This window comes from Meriones unguiculatus, chromosome X (assembly GCF_030254825.1).
Source record: "Meriones unguiculatus strain TT.TT164.6M chromosome X, Bangor_MerUng_6.1, whole genome shotgun sequence".
NCBI lineage: Eukaryota > Metazoa > Chordata > Mammalia > Rodentia > Muridae > Meriones > Meriones unguiculatus.
The window spans coordinates 136,028,218-136,051,747 of NC_083369.1; the positions used below are offsets into that span (position 1 = coordinate 136,028,218).

At 40.8% G+C, this 23,530-nt stretch overlaps 1 protein-coding gene across 3 annotated transcripts in view; it reads right to left on the minus strand.

Moving 5' to 3' along the window:
• Positions 1-1,372: 1,372 nt before the first annotated feature.
• Vegfd (vascular endothelial growth factor D) overlaps positions 1,373-23,530 on the minus strand; it is a 76,581-nt gene continuing 54,423 nt past the window's right edge. For 2 of the 3 annotated variants that reach the window (XM_060374782.1, XM_021626241.2), the window contains 6 exons: positions 20,834-21,038; positions 14,868-15,058; positions 10,607-10,755; positions 8,344-8,444; positions 3,299-3,494; positions 1,373-1,984 (listed from right to left, as the gene is read on the minus strand). In XM_060374782.1, coding sequence (XP_060230765.1) covers positions 1,861-1,984; positions 3,299-3,494; positions 8,344-8,444; positions 10,607-10,755; positions 14,868-15,058; positions 20,834-21,038 — 966 coding nt within the window. In that variant the 3' untranslated portion in view covers positions 1,373-1,860. The remainder of the gene's footprint in view (positions 1,985-3,298; positions 3,495-8,343; positions 8,445-10,606; positions 10,756-14,867; positions 15,059-20,833; positions 21,039-23,530) is intronic. The other variant, XM_060374783.1, reaches the window with a different exon arrangement.

Here is a 23,530-nt window from a genome sequence, read left to right on the forward strand (position 1 = left end):
CATGGAGAGCTATGAAGTTTAATTGCATATTCATAGAGCATAGAGCATTGAATGCATCCTCTTTGATCACCTTTCAGCCTACTTCTTTATCCCATAAATATCCATGAGCTCTCTCCTCTGGAAGGCAAGTTTGTGATTTCAGTCTCACACTCCCACATTTCTTTGCTACTTTGTGAATACACTCTTTCTCTTTTTTGCAGAATTCATTGTTTTGGAATCAGCAGATGTTTCATGGAACTGCTCCAGCAACAGGCCCATGGCTAGGTTAAGGATTAAAAAAAAAGGGAGACTAGAAAGGAAGCTAAGTAGTATTGGAAGGCTCCAATCTACAGGCTTCAGACAACATAAGCAAATAAAGGGAGAACCTGGGAACTGCTTGGTAAATTTGAAGAGGAAGGGCAGGGATTTAGGCCAGGATCCAACAATTCCACTCTGGGGTTACATTTCTTTATCATTATCTTTCTCTTTGTGACTGTCCTGCTCCAGGGTCTGACCTTAGAAATTTGGGTCAGATACTTTTGATCAGGAAATTCTCCAACCCTGAAAGGACCCTAGAAGGACAGATTTGAATACAGCTATTTACACAATTGTGTGCTAACTGCTGTAATAGAATAAGTGTGTGTGTGTGTGTGTGTGTGTGTGTGTGTGTGTGCCTGTCTTGTCTATGCAAGGTATTAAGAGAGATACATTTGTTCAGTTGTTTGATAATATTGCCAGTGCTATTTAATTCTCTCTGATGAGCCAAATTTTCAGTAAGGTCTATGCAACCAACACATGATATGTAGGGATACCTTAGGGACAGAGAAGAAAAAAGAAAAAGCCTCATGCTCTTTTCCTGGGCAGCCATGAAACAAAGAACAGAAGCTGGAGAAAGGAACAGCAGTTAAGAACACTGATTATTTTTCCGGAAGACCTTGGTTCATTTCCGGCACCTAAGTGGTGTCTCACAAACATATGTAACTCTAATCTCAAGGTATCTGGTGCCTTCTTTTGGCCTCCAAGGGCACAACATGCACATGGTGTACATTCATACATTTGAGCAACATACACACACACACACACACACTTTTTTTAATCCCAGGTGGTGGGGAGATGTTAGCATTGTTAAGCTGCTTTCCATGAAAAAGATAACAGTCAAGTTCAATTGATTCATATACCACAGAGTGATTCCCAGAATTCCTGTGTTACCCTTGTTTAGAATGATAAACCTGTTGGGAGCTCTGAGTTGGCTTCCCAAAAATGAGGTATAGTTTTCGTCTATTTATTTGTTCCCTAAAACTCCCATTTCTGGATACCCTTTTGTCTTGAAAATATTTCCCATTAGCATGAAATGTAGATGAATAGCATAGTAAATAACACCAACTTCTATGGCTTGAGTAATGATGTTTATTTCCTTTAAATACATTTAAATGTGAAATATCAGGCAGTGGTTCAGTAAACTTGAAAAGTACAAGCTGAACAGGAATTACATTAGTGCTGCCCACACATATGAAATTCTGCATAAGAAAGAACCAGAATAATTCATAAGCATTGCACTTGGACTTTGTCAGTCTGAGTAATCAATCATAGGCACCTGCTTATTCTGTAGCAGCCAATCCTTTCTCATGCATCAAAACAATGGGCTCCCCAGACCTCTTCCTCTCTGAATACTGGTGTGCAGAGGCATCTGAAGGTAGAAGTCATTTGTCAGTGAACTAGGAAATTACCCAGCTGCTGTTGCATGGAAATGTGGATTTACCGAGGCACTAGGTAAAATCAATTTTCTAACACCTGAGGGGTGGTGGGCAACAGTGACAGCAACTTGACAAAGCATCATGCTGTTTAAAGTGACTGGGATGGGGAATTTGGGAGGAAGTTGAATCAAGGGTTCTTTTGGCTGTGGAATCCCTGGGCCCTTGTCTCCTTTGGAAAGAGGCAGTGCTTTCCACAGGTTGGCTTTCTACTTGCACATGTTCTGGTGAGTAAAGGACATCTGTCCTCACAGCTGTCACAAAAGAAAGTGAAGAGGAGACTTTAAAAGCAAGGATCAACTTCCAATAAATCATTCAGTTCTGATTTCATCTGATTGTGTTTTCAAAGGAAAAATTCCAGTTATGTATTTAAAGTGTCAGTGTAATATTCTAAGTGGGCACTCAACTGGCTGAGGGCTCAGTCCTAACCAAGATGTTGATACCACCTCCTGCAAAGCTCAGGGCACATGGCAGAAGAGGGGCTGGAGAAAATGTAAGAATCAGAAAGTAGAAAGAAGGGCTAGGAAATACCATTTTCTAGGCATGACACAGACTTTCCTATCAGGAACTCACACAGCTGTGGTGATCTGACCTAGGCCTACACAAGGGCAAAGTTCTCAGCAGTTACTTATGCATTTGGGAGGGGCTCAGGGTGCCCTACCCCTCCCTGGTGAGCTCTGGGCCACTGATGGACTCTGGAGAACAAGGGAGTCACTGTCTTCAGTTGTGGACCTATTGGTGGGTGAAACCAAACAAGCTTTGACAGATAGTTCCAAACCTATGGTCACACAAAAAGCCTCAGCTGTTTTTAGTGGGTCACAAAACAAAACAAAAAGACATGAATGTGGGAAAGGGTCTTGGAAGGAGGAAATTGGTTCACAGGAGTAGGCTGGAGTTAAGAGATTATAGGGGTAATCAGAATGTATTTTATATGTGTGTGAAATTGACAAAGAACAAATTTAATTTAAAAAAAGCCTCAGTGGTTAGTTTGGGTAGGTTTTAAAATTGATCAAAGCTCAACCAATGGCCTCCCAGGTTATAATCATCCTTAAGTTTCTTACCTACACAAATCTAGTGATATCTTCTTCTTCAAGAAAACATACACACACACAGAGAAAGAGAGACAGAGAGAGAAGAGAGAGGGAGAGAGAGAAAGACAGATACAGAGGGAGAATTAGCTAGATAATTGGAACCCCCCCCTTAACCCAGTTGTTTAAATGTTACTGATTTCCTTTTCACTTAAGAAAGTGTAATAGCAGACATGTTGGTTCAGGTCTGTAATTCATGAGACCCTGTTTTGAAACAACAAAACAATTTAATCCTCACTCTATACACTGCCTTTTATTTCTTAGATGCCAAACTGTTTCTTTTCTTTCTTTCTTTCTTTCTTTCTTTCTTTCTTTCTTTCTTTCTTTCTTTCTTTCTTTCTTTCTTTCTTTCTTTCTCTTTTTTTTTTTTGGAAAGGTATACTTGGGCACTGAGGAAAAGAGCCCCACCGACTTAGATTAGTATGTTCTTTAAGTGTCACCAGTAAACCACGTTAAGGGGAAAGTGAAAAGACCATTGACCTGCAGGTGTCTGGGTGAAAAATCTTGTGCTTTTGGCAGCAGCTTTCCAGACTTTCTTTGCATTCAAAGCAACTGCAGTTTTCTGGGTGCTGAATGAGATCTCTGGGACATGGTGTTTTACAGACACACTCACAACGATCTTCATCAAACTTCATGTGTGGTCCACAGAGAGCTGGTTCCTGGAGGTAAGAGTGGTCTAAACAGAAAGAGGGAAGTGTTGGTTTGGCAACTGGAGCCTGGAGAATGTGATAATCCAAATTAATTTCAAGTTCCACATCTTCCCAATAAAATTTGGATCCTTCTGGTCTCCTCACCTATAGTTTTTTTTTTTTTTACCTTAATTTTTTTTTCATAGCGTGAAAGAGATCCTTCTGTGATTTCATAGCGTAAACATAGAACTCATGTATCTTAGGATTTAAATAAAAAAAAATACCATAAGCTGAACATTTCAGACAGATGTTTATGTTGGTGATGGACCTGTTAATAATATAAACTTTTGTGCTGGAGAGATGGCGCAAGGGTTAAGAGAACTCCCTGCTCTAACAAAGACCCAGATGTTTGGTTCTCAACACCCACGTGGCCAGTTAAAACTGCCTATAACTGCAATCCCAAAGGGTCTCTTGCCCTCTTCTGAACTTCATGGGCACCACATGCACACTATGTAAAAACAATGCAGACAAGACACTCATACACATAAATTAAAAAATAAATAGATCTTTAACTACAGACACATACATATACATACATATATATACACACATACACATATACATACATACATACATACATACATCTATTTCTGCAACCAGCCAGTAGTAACAAGACAGGCTGTCTATAGGGCATGAATGATATAGCCTCCCTCCTAGTGTTTTAGAAGAGCAGGAACCAGATGTAATGATGTTGTAGAAATATTTTCCCCAGAACTTCCAGACAACCAATGATGCATTTCCTCATCTCAGATAACACCACTTGTATGAAACATATATAGGTGACAATAAACTGTGGTCCAGTCTCAATCAGTGAATTGAAATACATTGTAAAATGAGTAAGAGATGGGCTGGGAGTGTGGCTCCACTGGTAGAATGCTTGCGTAGAGTTCATGAGAAGTTCTGGGCTCAATCTTCAGTGATTGATTCCTAAACTGGGTGACATACAACTGTAATCCTAGCCCCCATTCCAGAGGTAGAAGTGCAATGATCAAAAGTTCAGGGTCATCCTCTGCTTAGTATTGAATTTAAGGCTAGGCTGGAACACATAAGAGCCTTCTCAAAAAGCAAAAGCAAACAACAAATGGAAAAAGAAACAATTGTGGAAGAACTTGTACTTTGCATCTCAGAACTCATGAAGGTTTGGGAAGAAAAGGAATAAATATCTCTTTCCAAAACCTACTTCTTTCCCAGTTTGCCTCATTTGGAAACTAGCACCATTGTCCACTAGACTGTGATCACTGTTTCCACTTGGTCCCTTTTTCACACCCTTTCATCTCCATCACACTGCCTGTTTCACAATTTGCTCAGTACCTTGTATTTCTTATGTTGGTGGCTGCCACTCATCTCACAGCCACAGTGTGTATGCCTGCAGTCCCCCCTCATGTGGCTATCAAATACAAACCTGATTCCATCACCACTGAAGCTTAATTGAGACAGGATTTTACTATGAAATCCTGGCTGTCTTGAAACTTTCTAGGTAGGCCAGACTGGCCTTGAACTCATAGAGATCCACCTGTCTCTGCCTCCTGAGTGCTGTGATTAAAGATGGGAGTTACCAAGCCCAGCCATACTTTAAAGTCTTCTCTTCACACACAAAAAGGCTAAATTTTACACCAGGATATGTGAACATAAAAAAAAAAAAAATTCCCATGATATGGACCCTAAAATCCTCCCATACCCTTTCTTATCCCTCCTTTCCTCCCTTTTTTCTCCCCCACCTCACCCCAAAATGGCAATCTCTCATGATCCAGTCTCATGTTTTTTACTGCTCTTTAATTGACAAATATTTAGAAACTATGTGGATTGGATGTTCATAAGGACTCCATTCTGAATCTCATAAAGCAGAAAAAGATGAGCTGCATATGCTGTTAGTCACCGAAGCAAATGCCAATTTAGAGCAAGACAAGGCTAGATTACTGGAAAACAACTGACTCTTAAAAGGTTCATATTGAGCACTAGGTGGTAGCAGAGACTCATAAGAAAACCATCCTGGCACCGTTCTTGCAAAGTTTAGGCAAACACAATCCTGAGAGGTTCAGCAGATTATGTGGCAGAAGCAGAACATATGTCCTTACAAGCAAATTAAAGCAAAGTGAGATTGGATGCAGGAGAAGTCAAAGAGCAAGTAGTTGAGGCTGACACCCTGACATCCCTAGGGAGGTTGATTCTGGGTTATCAGTGCATTCTGTCCTCAGCCTTGTTCTGTTCACTTTTATTATGTTTTATTCATTCTTGCATCGATACAAAAATGAACTGGACTTGCATCAACTGAATTCTTCTGGAGAATAAATGACTGTACACAAGGCAATTAGCTCAACAACTTTGTATGCAGAAAGGGTGTTTAGTGCACAGAAAGTAATGTGCCATCAGGAGAATAGTACCACTGGAGAAGCAGATGGGAACTTGGGCACACAAGGATGGTATGAGTGATGAAAACTAGAAGTAACTGAGATGCAGCCCACCCTCCTTTCTCACTTCCACTATTGTCACAGCCTCCTACAAAGGTTCCCTGCTCCCAGTCCTCTGCTCAGGTCAATTAGTTCTCTTCTACACAGTTACTGGCTTGAGCTTTTTACAATTCCAGTGGGTTGTTACTCTTCTCTTTCTTGAACCACTTGGGTGGTTTCCATTTGTCCAAAAGATCACACCCAGGCTTTTTCAGAACTTACTAAGTACTGCCACTCCAATACTACTAGTTTCCCCTGCTTCATCTCCTCATATCAAACTTTCCTCCTCAGTAGGTATGTGTTCACATGATATGGTTAATATTGTTGACTTTACTAGTTTCTAGAACCACCCAGTAGATACACCCGTGGGTGTGCCTATGACACTGCCAGAGAGGTTTAACTGGGGACAATTCACTGTAAAGGTGAGCTGGGCACTAAGACTGAATACAAGGAATGGGAAGAACAGGACAGGCTGATGCGCAGGAGCATCAATCTCTGCTTCCTGGCTGGGGACACAGTGTGATCAGACCTCTCATGCTCTTTCTGCCAAGTCATCCCCATCATGAAGGACTGTGTTCCCTGTTAAAGCAAAAATAAAAAAAGCCCCATCCTGTCTTCCCCACCTTCCCTTCCCTTTCCTCCTTTGTTTTCTTCTTTCTTTCCTTCCTTCCTTCCTTCCTTCCTTCCTTCCTTCCTTCTTTCCTTCCTTCCTTTCTTCTTTCCTTCCTTTCTTCCTCCTTTCCTTCCTTCCTCATCGCTTTTGTCAAATATTTTGTTACAGTTCCTAAAAAAATAACCAATACACCTCACCACCCTGCTAATATTTTCCATCACCGTGTTTATGCTTTGCTCTCTCACTTCAACCCTGAGCACTTACAGTCTCCTGCTCAGAGCACATCTCTCCTTCCTTACAAGACCTTCCATCCTCAGTACACAAGCCTAAATGAGTCCTCCCGTGGAATTAACCTCCCTCGGAAGGAAGATGCCTCACCCCAGGTTATAACCGTCTTTAAGTCTGTAGAGTCTAACCTGCTTATTTGAAGTGTCCCCCAAGGGAGCTCCTTGGCTTCAACTCCATGAAGGGTTGGCTGATAATGTTTTAGCAATTGCATTGTGGCATGCTGCCTCAATTGTCACCCTTTGCTATAGTGTATCTCTGTAAAAACTATATGTGTAAGCCTTTGACTATATAAATTTAAAAATATATTATCTCACATCATAGTTGGAGCTCTTAGAGAAACTTTGGAAAGGTACTGAGAACCAGAACAACAGGACAAGAGCAATAATAGCTTGCTATTTCATTTGAATGACAGATTCCATGGGTTTGAATATTTGCTAGGAGATCACAGTTTAAAACAAGCAATATTCACATTGCATGATCCCTTGTGATAATTTTCTGTGGAACCATGTCATGTGTTATGGAGAGTAAATAAAACCTTATGCATGTTCAGCCATATGTTTATCCTAGGATTCACAGCTTTACTGACTGTGAGATGGAATGACAGGCTAGCAATTCCCTGTGTGTTTTAGCTTGGTAGCATGGTTTGCTCTAGTTCTCAAAAAAATGTTTCCCTGTGTTCTCCTCCTTTCCAGTATGTTTTTCCAGATTATTGCCTTGCTTTCAAATGGTGCATTTGAAAGAAACCAAGTTCCAAATGACCTGTGTGTGTCACCCTGAAATAGTTTTCATTACCGTTTAACACTTGCTTTCGGGTGGCTTGCCCACTTTGTACTTTTCTTTAAGAATGAACAACAGAGCAATTCATTGATGCATGTGGTCACAACAGAGAAGGCTCTAGAATCCAAACACTTCTGCCACTGTTACTTGTGTGATGGTGAGGAAATTACTAGTTATCTCAGAGTGGACACTGTGTGCTTGTGAAGAGGTGTGATCATAGGGTTGTCACGAAAATTACAACGCTCTCTGGTGCTGTGCCTTGAATGAGAAATGTCCCCTCTTTTGGTGAAAGTATTTGAACACTTGATCCCAGTTGGTGGCTTTTGTTTGGGGAGGTTATGGAACCCTTAGGAAGCCATACCTTTCTGGAGGAAGTATATCTATCACTAGAGGTAGGCTTTGGTAATTTATAGCCTCAGCCCACTTCCTGTTTTCTCTTTGCTCTCTTTGCGCAGACAAGTGATCAGCCAGTTTTCTGCTACAGACGCCATACCTGCCTGCTCTTATAGCTTCCCCACCAACATGGACTCTATTACCCTGGATCCATAAGTCAAAATATACTTTTTCTTCTTGAAATTGCTTTTGATCATGATAATTTATCCCAACAACAGAAAGGGAACTAATGCAGCTGGTCACAGTAAGTGCTCAGTCATGTCAAGTGCTGTGCCCTGTTTATCACTGAGGCTATCATTTCACTACTGCCATCATTACCTTCTGTTCCGGGGAGTGGATTCTCGTCTCGTAAAACACATTTACATTGGGTGTTATCCCACAGCATGTCAATAGGACAGGGTTTCTTGGAATGAGAACATCTAGGAAAAGAAAGGAATGAAGCAGATTGAAAAGTTTTTCAGGGTAATTAAACTTTGGGAACATTAAGTCATTCTTACTATTTAATACCTAATAATCTAAACATTCTCTGTGGAGCATGCTAGTACTTTTCAAATTTTGTTTCTAAAAGTGATGGAGGAGAATAATTGTTTTGAGATCACTGGGTCACACAGCATGGGCTACTGTTCTTCCATGGGACCTGAGTTTGGTTCCCGTCACCCACGTGGGTCAGCGCACAACCGTTTATCAGTCCACCTCTAAATACTCCAGCACCTTCTTCTGGATGTCAGTGGTGTGTGCACCAACCCACATATGTGCATACACAGACATAAACATAAACAAAGTAAAACGTAGAGCTTAATTTATATTTAGGAAAGGCATCAGTAATTCTATATCTATAAATATTCTATTAGGGAACATTTAGAAACTAAACTTGAATTGATGAGACTCACTGCTTGCTCTGGAGTGAGGTAACACAAGGTAGCTTTGAGGCTGGAGCAGTTTTACAATGCATTCAACAACTTGTGTTAAGAACAAAGGTGTTTAGTTGGAAGGTGGCCGCTTCAGTCTCCATGACCTCTGTTACTAGGAGTCTCAGTTAGAGTTACCTTCATAGCCTCCCAGGAGCCTACCCTGTTGTAGGTCTCCAGCTGGTGGCAGAGAAGTCCCCACCTGCTCTCTTTCAGAAAGAAGAGAAACCTGCCTTCCCACTCCTGATCTTCCCAGGTCTGATACCATCCCTCATTTCTCTCCATGTTCCTTCTCATACCCTGTTCCCTCTCTTCAACCACTTCCTCTGTCTATTTCTACTTCTGAGTGGGAGTTAAGCATCCTTCCTCTTTTGGGTCTTCCTTGTTACTTGTTACTCTTTGGGTCTGTGAGTTGTATGATTGTCCTGTACTATATGGCTAAAACCTGCTTATAAGTGAGTATATACAATGTGTGTCTTTCTGGGTCTGGGTTACTTCACTCAGGAGGATCTTTCCTAATTTCATCCATTTATCTGCAAATTTCTTTCCTTCCTTGTTTTAAATAGCTGGGGGACTGGACCTAGGCCTCCTACACAGATGTAGCCGATGGGCAACTTGGTCCTTATATAGATCCCTTAGTAAGGGGGATGGGGACTGACTCTGACATGGACTCTGTTGCCTGTTTTTCTATCACTTACCCCATGTGGGCTACCTCACCAGGCCACAGGGGAAGAGAATGCAGTCAGTCCTGATGTGACTCATTATGCTGGGGTGGGTTGGATAGGAGGGGTTCTGCTTCTCTGAGGAGTAGGGAAGGGGGGATAGGAGAAACATAGAAGGAGGGTGGGACCAGGAAGAGAAGAGGGAAGGGACTACAACTGGAATATAAAATGAATAAATAAAAAATTATACTTAAAAATATATAAAGGACAAAGATGTTGGGCCAATGTAGCTGCACATCTTTAATCCCAGCACTCAAGAGACTGACGTTTGGATCTCTGAGGGTTCAAAGGCAGCCTGGTCTACATAGGGAGTTTCAGGCTACCCAGAGCTTACAAAGTGAGATCCTATCTAAAAATATCAAAAGCAAAACCAAACATATGAAAATCACATAGAAAAAAAAAAAAAACCAAAGGTGTCTGTAAGTAAACATGTTGTGTTCATAACCACCAAGGTTTGAGGCCCTACTGCAATATTGATGTAGCATATGTTTGGAGCCGGGTGGTAGTGGCACACTCCTTTAATCCCGGTACTCGGGAGGCAGAAGCAGGTGGATCTTTGTGAGTTTGAGTCCAGCCTGGTAAACAGAGCAAGTTCTAGGACAGCCAGAGACCTGTCTCAAATAAACCAGAAAAAAAGTTTACTCTGAGTAGGTGTGGTTTTGAAGCCAGAAATGAAAATTTTTAATGAAAAGAAGGGGGTAATGTTTGTTCACACCTAAAATACAGTTCACCTGCGCTTTTACCCTCTCTTCTCTCTGCCTTCTCCTTTTCATCTTCTTTTCCCCTAAAATTTCCTCCTCTACTTTCATGACTTTTTTTTTTTAATGTTCCATAAGATAGAAAACACGCAATACATGTCTTTCTGGGGATGCCTCTATAATAACTAAAGGAATATACACACAGTTCTGACAACAGCAAGAACAAACATTATCAAGTCCAAGAAATACTTACTGATCTTCTTCTGGGTTCTGAACGGATCTTCTGATAATTGAGTAGGGATAGTGGGGGATCGTGGGCAAGCACTTACAACCCGTGTGGTTGGCAATTTTAATGGGCACCAACTCAGGCACTGATGTCAGAGGCACTGATATCTCAAAGACCTACAGCAAAGAAAGAGAACCATGATGTAAATTTTATTGTATATATATATATTTTTCAGTTTCCACAGTCTACATTTTTGCCCTTGTCCTTTATGGAAATGACTTTAGCAAAGTTATGCATACCGAATTGATTTAGTCATTGTAAGTGGTTTGGAATGCTGGGAGTCAGGAGACAGGGGGCTTATCCAGCTAGGTAAAGTCTCTTAAGTGTTTTCCAAATCTGTTCTTTTCACCCTCATTAGAGTTCTTTAAAATGTATCCCTGGTCCCTGGTCCTGTTTTAAAACGTGAGTATAAATTGTAATTATGAACAAAATTAAATCTATGGAGGTTCTTGGAGATTTGCAGGGATTCAAATATTATTTAAATTATTTACTCATCCCTTGCATTTCTACTGATGACAATTTCTTACATCCTGACTTTGAGCTTGGCCATGATACTTGCTTTGGCCAATAAGATGGTAGCTGATATGACATAGTACAAATTGAGACTATGCATGCTTTTTGAATGTTATTATCTTATGCTTATGATATAGACATGAGACGGATATTGCCTGTAAGCTGTGTTGCTCCAAGGAATGGGGGACACAGGAAGCAGACCTGGACTCACTCGGCACCATGGAATGTTTTGAACCTCAGATACACAGGAGAGAATAATTTAAAGAGCAATTTTGGGGCATTTTCTATAAAAGCATTTGTAGCTAAGTTAAGATCATATCCAAACAGATACTTATAGCTAGTATGTTTATTTCTATGTTCCTTTATGCCCCTCTTTTGTAAATACTTGATTATTATTTATTTATCACTTGTAAAAACATTGTATTTGGGGCAGCTGGAGAGTTGGCCCAGTGGCTAAGAATACTTGCTGCTCTTGCAGAGGGCCTAAGTTTTGGTTCCCAGCACCCATATTAAGTGGATTGCGTTTGCACACCAGAAGATGGGATCAGACATTTGTGAGCTGCCATGTGGGTGCTCAGAATTAACTCAAGACATTCGGAAGTGCAGTGAGTGCTTTTAATCACTGAGCCATCTCTCCAACCTCTATTAAGTGTGTTCCACTACAGGAATGTTCAGGTCCAGGGGATCTGGTGCCTTCTTCTGACCTTCACAGGCCCTGCACTCATGTGGAACACACATACAGACTGATATAAAAAAAATAAAAACTAATTTTAATAGTGTTATATTTATTAATAATCCTTCCGTGACAGATGGGAGAAAGAGATGCTCAAAGAGCATACAAGTTTTAAGATTGTTTTCATGAAGTGTAGATAAATTTGAGCTTGATTTTAACCATTGTCCACTCAATCACCATTCCATGAAGTTCTATTTATTTGTTTCTAAGAGGTATTTTATCACATAGTCTGTACCTTTAAGGTAGAAACTGCCAAACTGCACACATATGCCTATTTGGACCACCAACAACAAAAACTGCTGTGAAATTAGACTTGAATAAATTCCTTCATATGAATCATTTGCTGAGTGCAACAGTCAAAACAAAGTAATCAACTATCTACTAAGTGGAAAAACTTCATTAAAGTTATGTTTATTCAGACCTTTCAACATGTCATGAAACTTCCCTGAGAACAAGTAAGGATGTTTTTCAGGATAAATTTCATGTTCTTGCATAAGTCTTTAGCTATGCTCCAGGGAATATCAGGATCAGGAATTGAACTCTTATGTTATAAAAACTTTATTTTGCTAACAGTTGATTATAGCAATACTTATGTCATTGTTTCTAATTATCAAATACTAAGGATCATATTTCTTGAGTTCCAAAATTCTCCAAAAGAGTATAGGAAAAAAAAGCGCTTCAGTTTCAAAGACAGTATAGATGGTAGAGGGAATAAAATTAAGAAAACTTTAAACTATTGACAAAACAGGCGTTTAGAACATTCCTTGGCACAAATGTATTTGGCGCTTATGTAATTGTCTTTTACTACATGATCATAAGGAGACAAGCAAATGTGATAAATGAATAGTATTAACATGTGAAGAATTTGCAATAGAGGGCTAAAAGGAATGTAGCTTGTTTTAATAATACTTTCCTCAGTGGGTTCCTTCAGTTCACACGTGCAGCATTCACTATGTTTTACAAGAAGATGGTAGCCACAGAAAGGAATGCTTAGCTACAAAGCAAAGGCTGATTTTATTTTATTTTATTTCATTTTATTTTATTTTTATTAATTACAGTTTATTCACCTTGTATCCCCTGTAGCTCCCTTCCTCCTACCCTACCAATCCCACCCTCCTTCCCCCTTCTCCACCCATGTCCCTCCCCAAGTCCACGGATAGGGGAGGTCCTCCTCTCCTTCCTTCTGACCCTAGTCTATCAGGTCTCATCAGGAGTGGCTGCATTGTTTTCCTCTGTGGCCTGGTAAGGCTGCTCCCCCTTCAGAGGGAGGTGATCAAAGAGCAGGCCAATCATTTCATGTCAGAGACAGTCCCTGTTCTCATTACTATGGAACCCACTTGGACACTGAACTGTCATGGGCTACATCTGTGCAGGGGTCCTAGGTTCTCTCCATGAGTGGTCCTTGGTTGGAATATCAGTCTCAGAAAAGACCCCTGTGCCCAGGTTTTTTTTTGGTTCTGTTGCTCTCTTTGTGGAGCTCCTCTCCTCTCCAGGTCTTAATATTTCCCCCTTCTTTCATAAGATTCCCTGCACCCCTCCCAAAGTTTGGCTATAAGTCTCAGCATCTGCTCTCTCTGATAGCCTGCATGGTAGAGCCTTTCAGAAGCCCTCTGTGGTAGGCTCCTGTCCTGTTCCCTGTTTTCTCCCTCTTCTGATGTCCATCTTCTTTGCCTTTCTGGATGGGGATTGAGCAACTTAGCCAGAATCCTCCTTCTTGATTAGTTTCTTTAGGTGTACAGATTTTAGTATGTTTATCCTATATTATATATCTAATATCCACTTATGAGTGAGTATATACCCTGTGTGTCTTTTTGCTTCTGGAATACCTCGCTTAGGATGGTCTTTTCTAGTTCCCATCATTTGCCTACAAATTTCATGATTTCCTTTTTTTTTTTTTCCAGTAATATTCCATTGTGTAGATGTATCACAATTTCTGGATCCATTCCTCAGTTGAGGGGCATCTGGGTTGTTTCCAGCTTCTGGCTATCTCCATCCCTGATCTCAAGCTGTACTATACAGTAATAATACTAAAACCTGTATGGTACTGGCATAGAAACTGACTGGTGGATCAATGGAATCCAATAGAAAAGCCAGAAATAAACCAACACAGTTATGGTCACTTGATTTTTGACAAAGATGCCCAAACCATTCAATGGAAAAAAAGATAGCATCTTCAACAAATTGTACTGGTCTAGCTGTATGTCTACATGTTGAAAAATGCAAATAGACCCATGTTTATCACCCTGCACAAAACTAAAATCCAAGTGGATCAAAGACCTCAATATAAAACCAGACACACTAAACCAGTTAGAAGAAAAAGTGGGTGATTTTATTTATTCATTTTATTTTTCTCATGGGGACTGCAGGGTTCTTTCAAAAGTCTTGTGCTGTATATTCTCCATTGGTTCCCCACTCTGCTCCAGAGATCCCATCTTCTTTCCTCTCTTTTCTATCAGGCTCTGTACCTGCAATCACTGGCCTACACAACTGGCTCTTTTGCTTCTCCCAGATCCTGCTTACATTTCCTGCCAAGTGAGAAACCCTCTACCATGTTCCCTCTGTTCCTGTGTCTGCTCCCTCCTTCACCCTCTTTAGTTTAGGGTGAGAGCAGCTCCCCCTCTTAGCTGTTCCTTGTTGCATTCTTCCATCTCTTTTCCTCCAACCTCATTTACACCCTTCATTAAACTTTTATCAGTCATTCCAATTAAACTAAATATACAACTGCATGAGACAACACAGCTTCCTTCCTTCCTTTTAACCCCGTATACTAGTAATGCCCATATGCACTACTTCTTGAAATTACAGCGTTAGGTAGATGGTAACCGTTGAGGCTGTGTCACTTTGGATTTTGTTACCTCCTTGCTCCTCCATTTCTTTGTTTGTAAAGTAGGACAAGATATCCTGTGAATTTGGGGAATTAATGAGGTTTGACACATAAAGTATTTAGCGCTTGACAACAAGGTCAGCTGCAGCATCTTCTACCTGTTTGGAGATGTAGGAGGTGCTTGTGTTCATACATATCACACCCTCTTCATTGCAGCAGCCTCCACACCGGAAGACATTTACACAGGGGGGCTTGAAGAATGTGTTGGTTGTCTTCCCCAGCTCACTGGCCACTTCCACACATGTTTCTCTAGGGCTGCATTGGGTTCTCTGCCATTCCTCATCTATAACTGTAAGAATAAAGTTCATTGGGGTCAGCAGACAAAATGGCGCTGAAATGCAGCATAAGCATTTTCATGCCTCCCCCTCCATTCTTTTGTACTTATTTATTTTACAAGGTGGGTATTTAAACATTTCTTTTTTAATTTTAATTTTTGTTTATTTATTTTACATCTTGACCGTAGCCCCTGACCTCCTCTCCTCTCAATCCCAACCTCCTTCCCTGTTTCCCCTATCTCCCATCCCCTACTCCTAAGAGAAGGCGAGCCCACGCCTGCTCAATCACCCCAGCATGTCAACTCCCATCAGGACAGAGCAAATCCTTTTCCCCTGTGACCTGGTAAGGTAACCCCACCAGGAGAAAGTAATAGAAAAGCAGGCAACAGGGTCCATGTCAGAGTCAGCCCCTGTTCCCCTTACTAGGAAGTTGAGGAGTGAGCTGAGCATCAGCTACATCTATGTAGGGACCCTAGGTCCTTGATTGGTGCTTCAGTCTTCACAGACCCACTGCCCCGCCTCCCGGGCCCTGGTTAGTTGTCTCTGTTGGTCTTCTTGTGGAGCTCCTTTCCCCTCTGGGTCCTTCTATCCTTCAACTCTTCCACAAGGCTCCCTGAACTCCACATAATGATTGGTTGTGGGTCTCTGCACCTGTTTCCATCAGCTGCTGGATGGAGCAACTCAGAGGACAGCTATGCTAGGTTCCCGTCTGTAAGCATAGCAGAGTATTGTTAATTATGTCAGGGGCTGGCTGTCTTTCCATGGTGTGAGTCTCAGGTTGAGACAGTCATTGGTTGGACATTCCCTTAATCTCTGCTCTATTTTTGGTCCTGTACATCTTGGAGGCTAAACATTTCTTTGAGAAAGGTGTTTATGTGTTTATTTTATGTGCATGGATAGTCTGCCTATATGCATGTATGTGAACCATGTATGTGAACCACATGTGTGTCTGGTGCCTTTGGAGGTTAGAAGAGGACACTGGGTCCCCTGCAACAGGAGTTACAGATCATTGTGAGCCATCATGTGGGAATGAACCCAGGTCCTATGCAAGAGTGATAAGTGGTCTTAACCATTGAACAATCTTTGTAACCTCTAGATGGATATTTTTCTCCATCCTTTAGCCAAAGATTTGTTTACAAAACATTTAAAACTGCAATCTTTATACTTTTCCATTGATACCATCACTTCATGAAATATTTTCTTTGATATCAGGGGAGAACATTATGATGTCTTGCACATAGCCACCCTGGGGTCATCTGCAAAAGGTGGATGATAAGAATGTCAGTGGAATAATGTGAAGACATAAGGTATGAATGCTGCTTATCAAGCAAATTACAGGCAACATTTGGCTAGCCTTTCTTCTATTTGAAGCTAGGTAGGAATAGGTCTTAAAACCAAGGAGAAATGAATTTCTATTTTCTATTTATGTAAGTGCACTGAGATTTAAACCTGGCAAACACTCATGGGGACATTTCAATGGGATTAATTTTTTTTTCTCAATCAGACTTTCCACATTTGGAACCATCCAGTAGTTTACAGAAGATGATGAGATAAGCCATTTCATTTTAACAGAAGGAACAACTCCCTGACCATAGCTAATTTGAGGGAAACCAGAAAAAGAGAAATATATTTCTGGCAATGAAAAGAGAAATACAGGGCTGGGGAGATGGCTCCGTGGGGAAAGTGCTGGCTACACAAACATGCAGATCTTAGTTCAGATCCCCAGAACCAACGTAAAGAGCCAGACATGCTGATGCTCTGGGAGAGCTGGGGAGACAGAGACAGATGGAATCTGGGGCTCACTGGCCAGCCAGACTGGCCAAATTATTTAGCTCCAGTTCCAATAAAGACTCAGTTTCAAAAATGAAGTTGAGGAGTGACTAACGATGCTCAACATTGATCTCTGGCCCCCACATGTACAAACAAACAGGAACACATACACCTGTATGCACATGTGTGCACATACATGCACCACACACATATTTTTCTTGTATATCTTTGTTTCATTTTTCTCTCACTATTTTTTAAAATTCTGAGATGAGATCTCATGGCTGGTCTGAACTTGCCATGTAGAACAGACTGCTGGCCTCACATCAGGCAGAGAGATCTGCCTACCTCTGCCTCCTGAGTGCTGAAATGAAAGGACTAGCTTTCCCAATTTTAAAAATATCCATTTGATTTTAAGTCTCTCTCTCTTTCTCTGTGTGAGAAAGACAAAGACATGGAGGGAGAGACAGACAGAGACAGAGAAAGACAGAGAGAGAGGGGAGGGAGAGAAAGAGAGAAGAGAGAAAAAGAGAAAGAGATAGGACAAGCAGGTGCCTGCAGATATTGGAGGTGTTAGATTCCCTGGAACTGGAATTAAAGGCAGTTGTGAGCTGTCTGATGTGGGTGCTGGGAACCCAACTCAGGTCCTCTGCAAGAGTAGTATTTGCTCTTAACTGATGAGCTCTCTCCAACCCCACTCGCATCATTGTCTAAGTTAGATTTTAACACTTAATGCTATGTGTAGCCACTCTACTGTTTTTCTTGGAAGGGAGTGGCAGAGAGTTGCTTTGAGGTTGTCACAGAACCACAGACTAGAAGTACTAGAAGTGTGTTGAAACCCTTTTGTAGTAGGCAGCCTTAAAACTGACCCCTTAGTGATCTTCAATCCCTGGTGCTCATGACCTGTGCAATTCCCTCTCCTTCAGTGTGATGATGAGACTGAGTAATTGTGAAGTGAATCCAGCAAAACAAGATGCCTCTTAGGTGGCATTTTAGGTTCAGAAAATTCTCTAACTCTCTTTTTCTCTGGCCCCCACCTCTCCTTAATCTCTCTTCTTCTCTCCTCCACAGTTCCATTCTCACCTAGGGCCACTTTTTAAAAATATTTAATTTTTAATTATGTGTATGCATGTGGGAGTGGGGTTCACATGAGTGCAGAGCCCTCAGACACCAGAGGAGGGTAATAAAAGCCCCTTGGAGCTGGAGTTATGAGTGATTGTGAGCCCACCGCGCTAGAAGCCAAACTTGGGTTACTTTCAAGAGTGGTATGTGCTTTTAATCTCCATGCCACCTGAAACTGCAGGCAGCTTCTGGCCAACAAACCAGTGGAAAAAGGAGCCCTTCACAATTCAAGTACCTCTGTAGAACTTAATCCTAGAAACAGGCCTGTATTTCAGGTTCACAAAAGCATGAAACTAAGAATATCTGTTTTACAAGTGGGATGATACCTGACGAATGAAATCCTAGGTTGTCCTTGGACTCCACAGCCACATGCTCCCTCATGTGCACACACAGTCTACTTGAGGCAGCTAAATATGGGGGTGATATAGTAACAAACAAATGTTTCTGTACGCTATCTTTAAAAATATGTGTAGAGGGCCCTGGAGAGATGCCTCAGAACACTGGCTGCTCCTCCAGAGGACCTGCATTTGGTTCCCAGCATCCATTCAGCAGTTTATATCTCTAACTGCAGTTCCAGCGGATCTGATACCCTCTTCTGGCTTCCATGGGTACTGCCCATATGTAGTACACAAGCATACATGCTGGCAAAACACCCATATAGATACATAATATAAATCAATATTTAAAAAATTCTGATGATAAAGATGTATTTTCAGGCCGTATGCATGAGAGACAAATTATTTAATTAAGTATCACAAAGGGTTGCTATTTCAATCACTACTATTAGTCTTAAATCTTTCAAGGGTAGAGTAATCAACTTATGAAAGTATCCCTTGTTTAAAATGCTATTTAAATTTTACTTTATACTTGCTTTTTTCCTATTTAGAGTTCCAAGTTTTAAAAGTTGGAGACAGTTGCAGTAAAAATCTCATGCAGTTATGACCAGTGCCACTGGCTAAGGTTTCATAAGGCCAGTGTTCTTTACTACTGTCCGGGGAATTTATCCTGAAATCCATGAGAGAGGGTGGATAATAAAACATAATTGGTATGACACGCTGATTTGGCTATCCACTGCTGCTAACTTAGTGAATAACTTCAGATAATCCTCCATATAATTATGAGGGAAACCGTAGAAGCTGCAAATTCTCTAATTTTTTACGGTTTCCTGCTTAGAAAATGTCAACCTGGCTGACTTTTCAAAATCACTGATTCGTGATTGCATGGGAAAAATTGTCTCTACGGGTCATCTGTACATTCCTCTTGGGCCTTCGGATCTGGTCAAAGCCTGTGCTCTCCAGATGGGTCTGTTTCCTAGGAAGGCGATGTGAAATCAGCACAGGAGTAAACAACTGGACCCTCAAAGTTCTGACCTTGTTCCCGGTGTCTCAACTCATTTGACACCCAGTCCCATGTATGAGCCCGAAGAACCTTCTTCATACTTACACTGCACTGAGGTTCCCTTCACCTATATACAACTTCCCCCACAGGCAAATCCTGCGCAATCCATTATTCTTTAACAAACAGGGGGAAAAAAGATCTAGCTATAAAAAAAAGGATAATTTTCACTTAAGGATAGATTTAAATTAAGCAATAGATGTACTCATATACTTATAGGATCATATTAATAACTACGAGGCTAAATCTAACAATGGCACTGGTTTCCTGAGTTGTTTTAGTATGTCATCAGAGAGGTAAAGGCACACAACTTTATTTTAAACCATTTCATTCATTGTGGCACAGTATGTCTAAAAAAGTCTTGAAAAGAGTCTGTAGCGCAATCTGGATATCATTAAAGTGGCATAAGTATACACCACATGTCCATCCTCACCCCTACCCCAGGGAGCAACTTGGAAGTATAATGACCCCTTGATGTCTGGGGTGGATCGATTCTAGGACACTTTACACATACCAAAATCCTTGGGTTATTAAGTCCCTTCTGTAACGAGCTGTAATTTGTAAATACCACACTTACATCTTCCTATACACTTGAAATCATGTCTGGATCACTTCTGGTAACCAATAAAATGCACATAGGCCAAACGAATAGTTGTTTCAGTACATTGCATGTCAAGAAATGGTTTGCATGTGCTCAGTACACATGAATTTCCCCCAAATATGTTTGATTGGCTAAACCCATGGAGGTGGGCAGAACCTGAGGCTATAGCAGGCTGACTGTTATTTTCTAGTCCCAAACTTTTATTATTTTGTGTCAAAAATGTCTGTTATTTTCTGAGTAACCAGTACCCATCATTTTGCCTTTACTTTTATCTTCTGCCTTTCAATTTTAAATAAATTTAAAAATACACAGGATTTTGAAGAAAAAAATCTATAGCTCTGTGTGCATAGCAATTGAAAACTCTTTGTTGATAAATACTTGAGCTTTTGTTTTTAAGTAAACCTGTTTTTTTCACACTAAAAGTAATCTTTCTGTTTTTGTTTTGCCTTCAAATTTCTGAGTTAAATTAATTTTGATGATTTGAAATGTCCTTGTGTTAGATGTAGATATAAAATCATATTGACTATGTTTCTTTGTGGAGTAGACATTTAAAAATCAGAATTCTTGAGCTGGCAAGATGGTTCAATGGGTAAAGGTGCTTGCTGCCAAGCCTGAAGATTTGTGTTTGATTCCTGGGCCTCACAAGGTGGAAGGTGAGAACTGATTCCTGCAATTCCTGGCTTGTTTAATTTTTTTAAATTACATCTATTTATTTATGGGGGTCATACATGTGGTTATCCCAGAACCATGCTCAACTTTATCCAGTGAACCATCTTGTCAGAAAGTCAAAGCCCCTTTGTTCCCCCTCAGTTACATGACTACTCTGCTCAAACTTTTGGAAGAACTTGGTGCCCGTGTCCCTATGTGATAAGGAAAGAACCCACCACTTTACTCATGCACCTACCTTTTAGTGTTTCAGTATCATAGAAAGTTGCCGCAAATCTGGTGGAGCGGTGGGATGTTGAGCGCGAGTCCGTACTGGCAAGACTTTTGAGCTTCCAGTCTTCAGAGTGTGCAATTTGCAACAGCTCCTCCAAACTTGAAGCAGCTCGGATCTGTTGCTCAGATCGTTCCAACATGGACCGGGATGATCGCTCCAAAGAAAAATCCTAATTGAAGAGTGAGTTACAGACACATCTTGATAACCGTGGTTGCTAACGGTTTAAACTACAGACCATCTGAAAAGAAACTAGACAACAGTATTCAAATGTGAACCTGTGTCTAGGAAAAACAATGTCTAATGGTGGTTTTCAAAATGCTGGGTCTTCTTCCAGAGCTTGTGGATGCTGACTTATTCAAGGGGGAAAGGTGCATATATAATGGTGTTAGTGGTATTAGTCACATGAACCCAAAATACAATGACTAAGGTCCTTAGGATGCAGGAGAAGACACAGACACAGCAAGGTCATGTGAAGATGAAGGTTACCATGAAGTGATTAGGCCACAAAGCAGGGATTGCCTGGGGCCACCAAAAGCCATTGAGGCAATGCTTCACGCCAAAGACTTTGACACTTTGATTTTGGGATTTTGTTGTTGCTTGGAGCTACCAGATTTATGGTACTTTGCTACTGCAGTCACAGAAAAGCAGTAGAGATTCTTCTATGAGTCTAATTTTGTGATAACAGACATTCATTTCCTAGTTTAAGCTGGTCTCTCCGTTACTCTACAGTTGTACTTGAACTGTATTGGCTAGTACGGTGCAACTAGACTAGATTCAGGGATGTGGGGAGGGAAGCCCAAGTCAGGAAAAGACTTATTTCATTATTATTATTATTATTATTATTATTATTATTATTATTATGTAGGTTTTTTTTTTGAGACAGGGTTTCTCTGCTTTAGCTCTCACTGTCCTGGAACTCATTCTGGAGACCAGGCTGGCCTCAAACTCAGAGATACACCTGCCTCTGCCTCCCAAGTGCTGGGATCAAAGGCAAGAGCCACCACTAACTCAAGAATAGATTTTGTTTTGTTTTACTTATTTTATGTATGAGTTCTCTATGTGCATTTACACCTGCATGCCAGAATAGGGCATTAGTTCACATTATAGATGGTTGTGAGCCATCATGTGGTTGCCGGAAATTGAACTCAGGACCTTTGGAAGAGCAGACACTGCTCTTAACGGCTGAGCCATCTTTCCAGGCCAAGAAAAGACTTTTAACATGTAACTTTTTTTGTTCAAAAGTAGGGGCTTGGTTATATGAAACAATGATGTATACATACAATTATATACTATGCATCAAAATCACACACACACACACACAGACACACACACACATAATCAAAACAAATGGAGCCTATTCCCTTCTCGATTTTTCTCCTCAAGCATTGGGGATCAGTCTTTGGGCCTCGTGCATTCTAGGTAGGGACTTTGCCAACTGTACTATCACCCCAAGTATGGAGCTGAGTTCTCGATGGTCTCTCTTTCCCAGACTCACATATATCAGCTTTGATTTTATGGTTTCATATTTATCAATTTAGATTGCTTTGCTCTTTGTTTTGTTTTGTTTTTTTTTTATCATTGCTTTATTAACATTGATAGTCTATGAACCAAAAAAAGTCTCAAGATATGTATCTTCAAGGTCATGTATTTTATTGTTGTTATTGTGTTTTGGGCAAGTTCTCATTATGTAGCCAAGTTTGGTCTGGAAGTCGTGATCCTCCTGCTTCAGTTTCCAGAGTCCTGACATCTCAGACTTGTGTCCCATAACTGGCTTAGTTCACCTTAGCCATTTTACAGAGAAGTCCAGGTGGGAAGGATACACATGCACATTTTTGCCTGAGGTAGGAAAGTTTTAAATATGTTTGTAATCTGAAGGAAAGAGCCAACAGAGAAGAAATGGAAAGCATGTACAGGGGAGATAAAATCAGAGTCTATAAGGCTTGATATACAACGTGAGTGTTAATTGGACCCAGTATGAAGAGATGAAAAAAAAAAAAAAAACAACAACAACAACAACAGAAAAACTACCTTCTGAAACAGGGGAGCTATAGGGAGCCACATGGGTCTGAGGGAGCAAGGTTACCTCAGGAGCTCAGTGAGATTGTTTTGATGGTTTCTCATAAATCTTGGGAGTTTGAAACAAGGACATTTTTGGCAAGGAAGAGAAGGAAGCTTAAAGAACACAGATGGGGTTTGTGAACTTGGTGATGAATTTGAGTTCCAAGACACACCTTCTTTAGCTGAGAACATTGTTGACAAAACTGAATACTTGCTCATTTCCCTGACAACCTTTAAAAGTGATGATCCTAACTTGTCAATGGCCTCTCTTTGCCTGACCATTCACCTCCTCTTTCTAGTTTTATTGCAAAGCCATCTCATATCTGATTCAATCTTTAAGATAAGATGCTTTGACAATGTTGCTTCAATAAGCTAATGAGGAGGCCTAACAGATACTTCCAAAAATATTATTAAACTGGGCATTCTCTCTCTCTGTATCTGTGTGTGTGTGTGTGTGTGTGTGTATGTGTGCGCGCGTGCACGCGCACACGCGCAGGATGCTTGTGTGTACAAAAATAAAAAGAGGTCATGAATTTGATGAATAGGGGAGAGACACAGGAGGGATTGGATGGGGGAAAGGAGACGTGCAAAAATAATATATGT